At 43.2% G+C, this 14,242-nt stretch overlaps 1 protein-coding gene across 1 annotated transcript in view; it reads left to right on the top strand.

Moving 5' to 3' along the window:
- LOC144599214 (espin-like protein) overlaps positions 1-14,242 on the top strand; it is a 43,801-nt gene that overhangs the window by 24,413 nt on the left and 5,146 nt on the right. The window contains exon 6 of the mRNA XM_078409972.1: positions 9,877-10,035. Within this exon, the coding sequence (XP_078266098.1) occupies positions 9,877-10,035 (159 nt within the window). The remainder of the gene's footprint in view (positions 1-9,876; positions 10,036-14,242) is intronic.

Genomic DNA, 14,242 nt, shown 5'->3' with positions numbered 1-14,242 from the left:
CACCTTTCATTTTTCTCCATCCCTTTCCATCCCCACAAATACTTACTCACTGAGGTCTTGAGTGCTGGACTCTTGAGGTTATTTTGAGTTATTTTATTTTTTATAATGTAGCTCTTACCTCCTCCACTCTTGAAGCAATATCTGCATTGTATCCAAAAGAGAATTTCCAGCTGATGACAACGGTCTTTTGGGAACCCATCATGAATGCTTAATGACCCACAGTTCATGTAACTCAATGGGGATTTCACTAATCTGGGAATGGTGAAGGAAGTGAAAGTAATCCAGTGAAGGTTGGTGTGGCATAATGGTAAAATGGGGCCAGCATTATTAGCAGAAATGGGTTAAATCAGCAGTGTTATCAATACAGCCGTACTTACCATACTGGTAGGAGATCTGGTATTTTCACCCTGTCTGGCGATAGGAAAGCAAGAGGCAATTCTCACCCAATATGCTGGGTCAGTTGATGCAATAAGTCAGACTATGAGTGAACGTGGTTTTCAACTCCTTGTGCAAGTGAGACACTATTCACAGAAAACGCTGTGTTAAAAAATATATTTTGAAAAGAAACTGAGTAAATATTTGAAAACAAAGTGAGTAAAAATAAATTACGAAACGTGTTAGAGTCAGAAACTAGTTACTGGCACAAGAACAATGGGGTATCTATTGCCCTTGCTTCCCACGGGAGTGATGATCTCGGAGTTTTTGAGGCAATTGTTGATGATATGCCACCACCTATGATGGTGGATAGCACAAGGCCGAGGAGGAAATAATTAGTCAGTGCAAAAATCTGCCATCACAATGACCTACAATAAAAACGTATGGCTGTAGAAATAATTAACAGCAGATGCTGATTTACAAAAAATGACACAAACTGCTGGAGTAACTCAACGGGTCAGGCAGCATGGCGAGAAAACATGGATAGGTGACATTTTGAATAAGAACCATTCTTCAGACCCTTCATCCACGTTCTCCAGAGATACTGCCTGACCTGCAGAGTTACTCCAACACTTTGTGTCCAATATTGCAGCCGTTTTAAGGGTGGACTGGGCTCCAATCCCTATCATTAAGATCAGTGCCTGCAATCAGAGCAAAATGTATTAAAGGAAGAACTGCTCGAATTACAATTTTATTGTTGTGAATGAACTATTGTAGGAACATGCTGCTAAGCTAAATATTGCCTGACTCAGTCACACCACATCCCAGGAGTTACACATTCTGCTGATGTGAGATCATGAGGTTTCAGTTTCAGGGCCATTCAGTTCAATATATCTATTTCTTTCAACTGCACTTGTCAGGATGCAGATGGGTGGTGTGAAATTGTTTGAATTGATTCATTAAAGATCACGTTGGAAAGAAAGAGGTGAGTGGGGCCTTAATAACGAGTTTGTATTTGAATATCTGAGAGTGGGTATATATCTATATAAATATCTATATATATATATATATATGTAGGAAAATAACTGCAGATGCTGGTTCAAATTGAAGGTAGACACAAAATGCTGGAGTAACTCAGCGGGTCAGGAAGCATCTCAGGAGTGAAGGAATGGGTGACGTTTCGGGTCAAGACCCTTGTTCAGACTGAAGAAGGGTCTCGACCCGAAATGTCACCCATTCCTTCTCTCCTGAGATGCTGCCTAACCCATTGAGTTACTCCAGCATTTTGTGTCTACCTTCTATATATATACTAGCAAAGCGGGCCCGTTGGGCCCGTCCCCACACCCCCCATTCTCTCCTCCCCCAGCCCCACTCTTACTCTCCAAGTGTGCCCGTTGGGCCCGTCCTCCTGATCTGTGTATGTCAAGTGACCACTATAGCTTTCTTTTTTTTTTTTTTTCCTAATCAGATGTGCAGCACTTTGGTCAACATGGGTTGTTTTTAAATGTGTTATACAAATATAATTGACTTGACTTGACTTGACTTGACTTGCAATAACAAAACAATCAGTGCTTTTCTGGAAACTTTTCGAAACAATGTAGCCGTCACAAGCTGAAAACTAAATCTGCACCGCAGCTCTGAGTTTTAGTATTATACTAGAACAAGTGTGCCCGTTCTATGCGGGCCCGTTGGGCCCGTCCCCACACCCCCCATTCTCTCTCCCCCAGACACACTCTTAGCATCAGTTAAAGGCCCGGTGGGGGGTGGGCTTCGGGAGATCTCATCATTCAAAGGTCCGGGGGGGGGGGGGATAGCGGGGAGATGTTTTTCCGGGTGTGGGAGAGAGGAGAGAAGCAAGGGGAGAGAGGAGAGGTGAGCCGGTGATCGCGGGCTGGCGCCGCTAACGGCGTCCATTGTTTTGGTGCGAGTGAGGAGATGCCGCGCATGCGTGCTGAGTACAGAGTGAGGAGATTCCGCGCATGCGTACTGAGCACTGCCGGACCGCAGCGCCCCCCTTCTGTCAAAACTTCGATAAATGAGGGGGGGCAGCACTTTTAGACCTCTGTAACTTAAAAAATATGCGTCCGAATTAAATAAAAATATCATTTTCCAGCAGCGAACCGCATGCTGATTAAGGCGGTACAAAAATCGTGGCGCTACGGTTCACCGTTTTGCCGGAATTGCCTTCAGCCGACATCAGTGGAATATATATACAAACAACGCTACAAGATCTGAGTTTTAGTAGTATATAGATAGATATATATATATATATATATATTACCATTAGAGGCAAATCTGTTGTAAGTTTAGTGTTTAGATGCAAGTGAAGTGATGCCATAATTTTTCACCTAATTACCTTCTTGAGTTAGGGAAGAGTTTCCTGGGACTTTATGGATTTGCCAGAAGATTGAGTGAGTCAAGGAGATTCTATGGCAGAACCACCTCTTGGGGTCTGTGGACAAAATAGGCTTGAAAGGACTTCTTCTGCACTTGTTTTCAGGCATGGATGTGCATGATAATGAGTGAAGAAGAGTACCATAGTTTTCATGATGATCATCCATCATTGTTGTGCCCCATGAAGCTCTGTATTTACTAAATAACTACACAACGGAACAGGATGTAACAAGGGGATCACATTCCTCATTAAACATAGAATACCGATCAGGTTTCTGAGCTCAGACATAGTGGCCACAGAAACCGCTACAATCACAGTCGGTTGCTGTGTCTGATCCTTTTAACCACTGCCCAACACACTGGGACGTTGTAAGATAAGAGAATGAAGGAGTTGATTGAACTTATTCCATTCCAAGCGTTCTGCCTGAAAGGAGTTGCTATGTCTCACTTTGGGTCGGGTGGGAATTAGTGACTAGAATGCACCAGTGTGTAACCCGGTGGAGTTTCATTGACCTGGTCACTCAATGCACACACAGACCTTCTTCTTGACCAAATCTCTTTGTGCGTGCATGGATGTGGTCTGATAAACACGAATGGAATACTTTGTGTGGAGGTTGAATGCCATTTATAGAGTAAAGAGATGATTGAGTATAAGGTCATAAAGGGCAATCTATGAAAAGGTTTAGTTGTTCATTACTGTGGCCAGCATCAAGTTCTGAGTTAAGGTAAAGGAGTTGGTGTGATCAGTGAATGTTTGACTCCTGATTCTTCTCCACGGAGCTGATGTCTCCTGCTTATTTTAGCGGGGACTGCCATCCTTGCACCAGGTTTGAACTGGCACAGATCCATTGATCAGTTGTCCTGCCTGAGAGGAGGGAGGCTTGCAGATGTTCATGATGCCCTATGAGATCCCATGAACGGTCCATGATACAGCAGGTGAGGGACAGGCAGAAGATGCCACAGCCAGCACATGCTAGAAACCTGGAGTTCCACAAGGATATCTGGGTAAGCTCTGGCATTAGTACTGGTATTGGAGTGGTAAATCTGTCCCTCAAAGGCAGCTTTCCAACAATCTAGTCAACGGTAGGAAAAAATACTGCAGATGCTGGTTTAAATCAAAGGTGGACACAAAATGCTGGAGTAACTCAGCGGGTCAGGCAGCATCTCGGGAGAGAAGGAATGGGTGACGTTTCGGGTCGAGACCCTTCTTCAGACTCGAGAATCTAGTCAACAGGGTGGGTTTTAGGGGGGAAAGTAGAGATAAAGTTGCTTTAGGGGGGAAAGTAGAGATAAAGGTGGGTGTCAGACCCTTAGTCCCAGGCAGCTAAAGATATGTCCGTTATCTTTGTTTAAAATGCATTTAAACACATTTAAAATGGTCCAAGGAGAAATACAGAGGTCTTGGAGAACTAGCGATGAGAGGAAAATTACATTTTTTTTAATGAATTACTTTGGGAGTTGAAGATATTTATTCACAAAATGCTAGAGTAACTCAGCAGGTCAGGCAGAAGGAATGGGTGACGTTTCGGGTTGAGACCCTTCTTCAGACTCTGCATCTGCAGTTATTTTCTTACACTTTGGGAGTTGAAAGCTATTTTCCAAAACTTTAGCATCGTTTTTGGCAAAGTTCAATGATGCCTAATGAAGTATTAAAACTCTGTAAAACACCATCTCGATAGAGCATTAAAAATCAGCAAGGGCATAGATTAATCTGACTGGCTAGCACATTGTTGAACAAAGCTATTGCAAGGATATCTATTGCTGAGAAACAGTTCTGGTCCCTTCAGTGTTGCTGTGTGCTCATTTCGTTGCCTCAGCTCTGCATGCAGGAAAACAGGAGCATCACTTAAGTAGGAAACAATCTCATATATTTTAAAACCCTTTCTTTGTCTCAGTGACACAAGAGAAGAGGAGAGCAGTGATGCAGAGTAGGGAGACTGTAGCCCGCCACAATAGCATCAATATCTCGCTCTGGGCTGGCTCTTGACTGACGAGTTAATTAGGCACCCGATCCCACCACTAAATAATTGAGTGGCTGCTAATTACAGCTCCATAATCCGGTGCTATAGTCTTTATAACTCAGGCCATTTCAAGACACAATTGATATGGGAATCTAACCGGCAACTGTAGCAGAGAGAATGTCAATCCAAGAACAGAGGAAGGGATGTCTGTTGTTATTTAGGCAAGATTCAGCTTTCAGTTGGTCTGTAATACATACTAAATCAGTGAGCTGAGTGACCCTGACTCCATCAGACAGTTCAACAGTAAACTCTGCACAGGCAGTGAATATAAGCTGGTCAGCCAACGGTTTTAGAATTGGGATGGTGAGCAGTATCACTTCAGTTTCAGGTAATGTCAAATACCAAACAATGCGAACCCTCTGACCTTTCCTGAAATTGTGTTACAATTAAGGGAGGCACAAGCTGGATGTGATTGTTGGTTGAGAAGATTAATCCATCCATAAGGACTGAGTGCTGCTTGTGTGATTGACCAGCACATTGAGCAGGCACTTGGTAACGGGTAAGCATTGAGTGGGTTGATGGAATGTAACTGTGGCGTGCTGAGCAACTGCTGAATAACTGAGGATGTTGTTAACAGGCAGGCACTCTGAAACGGTGAAGCGGGTGCTGTAAGCAGAGTGCCATGTAACTGAGGAGAGGCATATAAGACCAAGCATGTAACTAGGAAGCATCTGTGAGGGGCAATTTGCACATGGCTGAACATCAGCATGAAGTGGGTTAGCACAGTGTGACTTACAGATGTTAAAGAATGTAATGTAAAGGGTGAGCTGAGGAGCACTGTATATGGTGAGCGTCGCATTACTGGGGAACTTTGTGTAATAGGGAAGGACCGTGCAATTGTGGAATGGGTGAATGGTCAGTACTTGGTGAAGAATGAAAAAAAACATGGATGAATTGTCTTTGACTTAATGACATTGTACAGAGGGCAAAGAGCAAGTGAGAATGAACTTTGTGTATGGAAAGATTTTTAATTTCTGTAATCAGGCAGTCAGTTGTGCTAATTCCATTCTTAAGTACTGACAAAATGATGTAACCTTTGAAAAATGTTTCTGTAACAATATCCGTTGGCTATTTATGGATTCTTTATCAAGCATCGGTTCTGGTGGTGAAGATTCACTTGACAGTGTTTTGCCACTAGAGGTTAAGATGCTGGATTGAGTCATAGGACAATTGAGTCATAGAGCTGTACAGGCCCTTTGGCCCACTAACTCAGCACTGATGTCACTAAAACTCCAATAATCCACTCTCCAACCATTTGGAAATCCTGATGGTTCAACGTCTGGCTCACCAGGTGATATTTGTACTTTTCACTCACCTTGTGCTCCCTGCTCACCAGGGCTGGAAGCAGGCATTTTGGCCATGGATCACACAAACCCTTTCACTTGGTCCGTCCTTGGTAAACACACAGAGTAGGGGAATTGAGAACCAGGGGATATAGGTTTAAGGTGAGGGGGGGAAAGATTTAGTAGGAACCTGAGGAGTAACTTTCTTACACAAAGGATGTGGGTACATGGGACGAGCTGCTGGAGGACGTATTCGAGGCAGGCACTATCGCAATGATTAAGAAACATTTAGACAGGTACATGGATAGGACATTTCGAGGGATATGGGCCAAACGCAGGCAGTAGGACTAGTGTAGATGGGGCATGTTGGTTGGTGTGGGCAAGTTGGGCCAATGGGCCTGTTTCTATGCTGTATGACTCTATGACTCTATAACTCTATAACTGTTCCTCATGCACCCTTTGACCTTAATAGGTTCATTTAAATGTTACCATGTAACATTGTTTTAAAACAGAAGTGTTTTAGACTATTAATAAAAAAATGTGCAATCGTTCAGAAAATCTGCTGTTTGGGTATCATTCAGTTCTACAGTGTGGCAGATTAACAGAGTTAGTCATAGCATCATACAACACATAAACAGGCTCTTCGGCCCAACAACTCCATGCCAATCAAGATGCCCCCCGAAACTAATCCCATTTTCCCGCGTTTGGCCCATACCCATCTAATCTATTTTATCCATGTACCAAGTGTCTTTTAAATGCTGTTATAGTATTTAGCAAAATTAAAAAATGGTTTGACATTAACAAATTATCACTAAACTTGAGCAAAACAAAAATGATGATATTTGGGAACAGTAAAATAAACAATCAAGCACAGGTACAGATAGAGGGTGTTAACATAGAAAGAGTAAATGAAACTAAATTCCTTGGGGTGATAATAGATGAAAAAATTTGCTGGAAATCTCACATTAAACATATCCACAGTAAAGTATCTAGAAGCATTTCAGTTCTGGCCAAAGCAAAACATTTCCTAGATAACAAATCACTTCGCATTCTGTTCTGTTCACTAGTCTCACCTTATTTAAGTTACTGTATAGAGGTGTGGGGAAGTACATATATAAGTTCACTACAACCACTATTCATACTGCAAAAAAGAGCCATTAGAATAATTCATAATGTCGGTTTTTGTGAACACACCAACTCATTATTTATAAAGTCTAAAATAATCAAATTTTATGACATTGTGGAATATCAAACAGCTCAATTCATGTACAAAGTGAGAAACAATTTGCTACCAAGTAACTTACAGGAAATGTTTTATGAAAGAGAGGGGGGATATAATTTAAGGGGAACATTAAATTTCAAGATTCGCAATACTCGAACAACAATGAAAAGATTTTCTATATCAATCAGTGGAGTAAAGCTATGGAACAGAATGAATGCGGAATTAAAACAATGTTCAAACATCATCCAGTTTAAAAACAAATATAAACACATGATTTTTTCTAGGTTCAGTGAGGAGGGGATTAACAGTCACCAGGGGTCTACATATTATAACACATCATTATTTAAATAAGTATATCTATATGAACATATAAGGGTGTATGAGTATTTTTGTATTAATATCTGATACGATAAATATTGATTAGGGAATGGGGGTAGGATTAAATAAGTTCACACTTCTTCCTACTCCTTTTCGCACATGTTAAGTAATGGATGAAATTCCTTGTATTTCTTCTGTTTTTTTGTTTATTTTGTTTTTTAATTGATGTCTTTTAACATGTTCGAAATAAAATAAAATGAAATGAAATGAAATGAAAGTATCTGCCTCAACTACCTCCCCCGGGAGGTACCCATGACCCTCTGAGGGCAAAGGTTGCCCCTTAGGTTCATATTAAATCTTGCTCCTCTCACCTTAAACATATGTCCTCTTGTTTTTGATTCCCCTACTCTGGGTAAAAGACAGTGTGCATTCTGCGGTCTGAAGAAGGGTCTCGACCCGAAACATCACCCATTCCTTCTCTCCAGAGATGCTGCCTGTCCCGCTGAGTTACTCCAGCATTTTGTGTCCACCCTGTGCATTCACCTTACCTATTGCCCTCATGATTTTGTACAGTTCTATAAGATCACCCCTCACCCCTCAGCCACCTGCACTCCAGTCAATAAAGTCCTAGCTTGCCCAACCTCTCCGTATAGTTCAGCCCCTAAAGCTCTGGCACCATCCTCATAAATCTTCTTTGCACTCTTTCCATCTTAATGACATTTGCTGCATTATGCACTCAGTCATACTAATCTGCACTAATCCTGCACTTTATTCATCCACCATGCTCATCAATGCCCTCCAGATTCTATCACTTACACTGTACGCTCGGGACAATTTACATTGGCCAACCAAGGCTGATCCTACATTCTTCCTTCCTGATCAATCCAATACTTCTTATTTCCTTCAGTATGTATCAATTTGGTTCGTAATATTATATAATGCCCGCAATTTTCCGAGATAGCGGACTCCAAGTATTCACACCTATTTAGAGTGATGAAATCTGACTTGAGCACTGACCAGATGATCCATTGCAGCACATTTGTATCTATTGTGGACAGTCCCCTCATCTAATTACGTGAAATAGTTTGTAAATGTCTGAGACCCCAAACATGGATCTTTATGAAGCTCCAATAGTCCAAGGCTTGCAACACACAAATTGCCCATTTATTCCAACTAGGTGTTAAAAACTTTAGATTGAGTTTTTAGTTTTAGAGATACAGTATGGAAACAGGTCCCACCAACGTATAAAGTCCTCCCCAACCACTGACCACTCACTCATATTAGTTCTATATTACCCACTCATTCATATTAGTTCTATATTACCCCACTCATTCATATTAGTTCTATATTACCCCACTTTCTCAACAACTCCCTACATACCAGGGGCAATTTCACCGAGGCCAATTAAACTCCAAATTCGCTTGCCTTTTGGATGTGGGTGGAAACCAGTCACAGTGAGAATGTACAAACTCTGCACAGACAGCATCTGAGGTCAGGATCGAACCCTGGTCTCTGGCGCTGTGAGGCAACACCTCAACCAGCTGCTTCACTGTGCATAGAAATTGCCTGCATCATATGAAATCCAATTTCAGGTAATAACTGCTCTTCCTTCAACTCTCAAGGCTTTTCCAGTTTAAATGTACTATATCACTGACTACCCTTCCTTATTGCTTGCTAGCTGAAACCTCTAAATGCTATTGGGAAAAACAGCTTGCCTTTCCCAGGCATTTTACGATTTCTCCAAATGCTTTGTTACAGGGCTCCTTACAATAGACTATAAGATTTGATCATAAGATCATAAGCGATAGGAGCAGAATTAGGCCATTCGGCCCTTCAAGTCTACTCCACCATTCAATCATGGCTGATTTTTCTCTTTCTCCTAACCCCATTCTCCTGCCTTCTCCCCATAACTTCTGGCACCCATACTAATCAAGAATCTATCTATCTCTGTCTTAAATATATCCACTGACTTGGCCTCCACAGCCTTCTGTGACAAAGAATTCCACAGATTCACCACCCTCTGACTAATGAAATTCCTCCTCATCTCCTTCTCAAAAGAATGCCCTTTAATTCTGAGGCTATGACCTCTATTTGATGCAGTATTAATGTCAGGATGCCTGCGCGCACTTCCATTCTCTCTCTCACTTTTTTTCTGAAATGGTGCAATACATTTGGTGCTTTCCAGTCTAAGTTCTAAATTCTAGACTTTGCATTATGTTTCTGAGCGATTAACGTTCGACGCTGGTTTCTGCTTCATTTCCAGTTCCCACTGAAGGAGCCTCCTGTTTCTGTGCAAAGGCAAGAATCGATTTGCAGATCAAAAAGCATCGTGAAACAGCAGAGCAGAGGTGACTACTACCAGTCAATTAACGAGGGCCGCAGGCAGCTGAGCAACTTTCAGCAAGGAATGGAGGATGGCAAGGTAATGAAGGCCCTTCCACATGAGTGGTGACTTGTACCCTGTGTTGTAAAGAATACTGAGACTTCCTCAGGGTCTTCCTCTTTTAACCAGGCAGATTTGTGAGTGTGGTCTGTCCACTGTTTGTTGAATTGGGTCTTGACTGCACCTTTGGAAAGGAGGAATTCATTGCCACAGACGACTGTGGAGGCGATGTCATTGGGTGTATTTAAAGCAGAGACTGACAGGTTTTTGATTATACTTCAGACTTTAGAGATACTGCGTGGAAATGGGTTCTTCGACCCACTGAGTCCGTGCCAACCAGCAATCACCCCATACACTGCACTATCCAACACACGAGGGACAATTTACAATTTACAAAAGCCATTTAACCTGCAAACCTGTACTTCTTTGGAGCGTGGCAGGAAACCGGAGAATCCAGAGAAAACCCACGCAGTCACAGGGAGAATGTACAAAATCTGTACAGACAGCAGCCATAGTCAGGATCGTCCCTGGGTCTCTGTATGGCAGCAACTCTACCACTGCGCCACTGTGCTGCTCACTTTTACCTGATTCATATATCCAGACGGTTGAATCCAATGAAAGATAACTTAAACACCAAGGGTGTGGAGCCTTGCTTGTACACTATCACTGGGCAGCCAAGCCTTGCTTCCAACACTACTGAGAAAACCTGTGACCTTTGCCAGTGCCCCTTTCCCAGCTTTGCTGTTTGCCATAGCTGTCAATTTTTGCTTTCAATTTTTCTGAACCTGCATGACCTTGAGAAGCATTAAAAATCAAATAAAATATGAAAAAATTAACAATATTAAAAAAATTAAACAATCACAAGGATAACTGAAAATGTTACCGCACAAACAAAATAATTAAATGAAACCTAACTTTCTTAATTCTTGCCTTTAGTTTAGAAATACCGCACGGAAACAGGCCCTTTCAGCACACCGGGTCCGTGCCAACCAGCGATCCCCGCACATTAACACAATCCTTCACCCACTAAGGACAATTTTTTTTTAACCCATATACCAAGCCAATTAACCTACAAACCTGTACGTCTTTGGAGTGTGGGAGGAAACCGGAGATCCCGGAGAAAACCCACGCAGGTCACAGGGAGAATTTACAAACTCCGTACAGACAGCACCCGTAGTCAGGATCGAACCCGGGTCTCCGGCGCTGCATTCGCTGTAAGGCAGCAACTCTACCGCTGCGCCACCATCACCGCACTACTGAAAAAAATCTTTTGCACTACTGAAAAAGTCTCCATTCAAATAAGTGGGCATCCAGGTCCAATGACAGGTTTAACCCAGCACAGGTTTTGTGAATGGAGCCCCAGTTTAAATACTGGGAGATTCAGTGGTTTGTCCTTTGCTGCTGTAAATCACGTGGAATCCAGTGGAACACAGTGTTGGCAGGGATTTAGCAAGTTCAGGACTTCTGTAACTGCCGACTGAACCAGGCAGTCCGTTTATAGCATATTCTCGGTCAGGCTGAGGGACTTGAAGTGGGAAAGGTAGGGACAGAGAGCCTCCACTCACTGCAGGTTCATGTTGTTAAATACATTAGAATGGTTGGTGCGGTCACTGCGAGAGTATCAGGGATGCAATGGTTAACAATGAGATTTGCAGAGAGGCTTGCCCTCTTGTGTACAGTGAACCCCTTGAGCTGTTACCCAGTCGCACTGCAGTGAATGGCGATTTTACTTATTCTGCAACAATTTCATTTTTTGAATAAGGTCCTGGCAAAATCTACATCGGTTCAAATACATGCATGGAAACGGTATTGCAGATGCTCACTGTTGCCATGGTCTATGGTTGACCCAAGACTGTCAAGACCAAACAGTCGGAATTCATGGTGCATTTCACCAGTTCCAACTTCCTGTCAATTGCGTGCTTATTTTTGCATTTATGTCTAGATGTATGCTGTGTGTGCGTGCATGCGTGTGCGTGTGCGCGTGCTTATGTTTGTGTGTATGTACATGTGGTGTGTGTGTGTGTACGTGTGTGGGCACTCGGATGCAGCCGCAAATGTTGTCAGTTCCATTCAGGTTGCCATTACCATTCAACAGGGCGGGACTGCCATGCATGTTCACTGTTTTTGTAATTGCATTGTATTGAGCATTTAGTGTTCCATAGTTGGCACTGCATGCATGCTGTATCTGCTACTGAATGATCTCTATACCTTGCATTAAATCCTTTCAGAAACTGCTACTGAATATGTACAGAGTACCCATCTTTGTCCGTCCACAACATTGATTGTTGAACGTGCCCAACACTGTATATTGACTGGGCCAACACTGTATATTGACCGTGCCCAACACTGTATATTGACCGTGCCCAACACTGTACGTTGACCATGCCCGGCATTGCTTGTTGACTGTGTCCAACACTGTATATTCACCGTGCCCGGCACTGCTTGTTGACTGTGTCCAACACTGTATATTCACCGTGCCCAACAATGTACATTGACCGTGCCCGGCATTGCTTGTTGACTGTGTCCAACACTGTATATTCATCGTGCCCGGCACTGCTTGTTGACTGTGCCTGGCACTGTTTGTTGACCGTGCGAATGGTATGTTAGCATTCATAGCAAGAGGATTTGAGTATAGGCGCAGGGAGGTTCTGCTGCAGTTGTACAGGGCCTTGGTGAGACCGCACCTGGCGTATTGTGTACAGTTTTGGTCTCCTAATCTGAGGAAAGACATTCTAGCCTTAGAGGGAGTACAGAGAAGGTTCACCAGATTGATCCCTGGGATGGCAGGACTTTCATATGAAGAAAGACTGGATAGACTAGGCTTATACTCGCTGAAATTTAGAAGACTGGGGGGGGATCTTATTGAAACATATAAAATTCTTAAGGGGTTGGAGAGGCTAGATGCGGGAAGATTGTTCCCGATGTTGGGGAAGTCCAGAACCAGGGGTCACAGCTTGAGGATAAGGGGGAAGTCTTTTAGGACCGAGATGAGAAAACATTTCTTCACACAGAGAGTGGTGAGTCTGTGGAATTCTCTGCCACAGAAGGTAGTTGAGGCCAGTTCATTGGCTATATTTAAGAGGGAGTTAGATGTGGCCCTTATGGCTAAAGGGATCAGGGGGTATGGAGAGAAGGCAGGTACAGGTTACTGATCTGGATGATCAGCCATGATCATATTGAATGGCGGTGCAGGCTCGAAGGGCCGAATGGCCTACTCCTGCACATATTTTCTATGTTTCTATGTGTCCAACACTGTATATTCACCGTGTCCAACACTGTATATTCACCGTGCCCGGCACTGATTGGTGACTGTGCCCAGTGCTGCTTGGTGACTGTGCCCGGCTGTATCTGGAACTCATTCTCACCTAGGCCACAGCTAACAATGGTCTGTTTCCTTTATCATCGTTAATCTTTTGCATATCTTTCGTTCATTTGTTCTACATCTCCCTTGATCACTGTCTATATCTTTCATTTCCCTTTCCCCAGACTCTGGCTGAAGAAGGGTCTCGACCCAAAACGTCACCCATTCCTTTTCTCCAGAGTGTTGTCTGACCCGCTGAGTTACTCCAGCATTTTGTGTCGATCCCGGCACTGATCATTTTCTGTGCCCCATACTGATTGTAGACTGTACCTGGCATTGAATGCTCATTTTACATGATGCAGAATGCTCAGCATATCTGCTACTGAATACTTGGAACATCAAATGCTGGCATTGTAATGCTCATGGTCAGGGCTGTTTTTACAGCATTATGGGCCCCCGGGCAAAGCAGTGTACTGGGGCCCCTACCGTTACTCTCCCCCACCCCCCTTTCCCTACCAGCCCCCCCCCCTGTCGTGCCGGCGAAAAGCACTTACCGAAAAGCACTTAGCGATGGACTTAGGGTGCTACATTGTTGTGAAAAGCACTTACAGATCGCTGTGAGAAGCACTTAGTGACCGAAAATGTTGCGAAAAAAGCACTTATTGAACCTACATTTTTAAAGTAGTATTTATTTATTGCAAGTCACTTAACATACACAGATCAGCATGGGGCCCCTATGCTCATGGGCCCCCGGGCAAGTGCCCATTAGGCCCATGCGTTAAGACGGCCGTGCTCATGGTACCATTGTATTGTGGACTGAATGCTTGATGTGCCTGGAATAGGTTGCTCACTTTGTATGACAGCGAATAGTTACTGTTCCAGGCATTGAATTCTCACTTTAAGTGGTATTCAAAACTCTCCATATTGAATACTGCCTATTGAACC

The sequence above is a fragment of the Rhinoraja longicauda genome, chromosome 13 (genome assembly GCF_053455715.1).
Source record: "Rhinoraja longicauda isolate Sanriku21f chromosome 13, sRhiLon1.1, whole genome shotgun sequence".
Classification (NCBI taxonomy): domain Eukaryota; kingdom Metazoa; phylum Chordata; class Chondrichthyes; order Rajiformes; family Arhynchobatidae; genus Rhinoraja; species Rhinoraja longicauda.
Note: the sequence above shows the minus strand (reverse complement) of the source record. Positions and strands in the feature narration are given on the sequence as shown.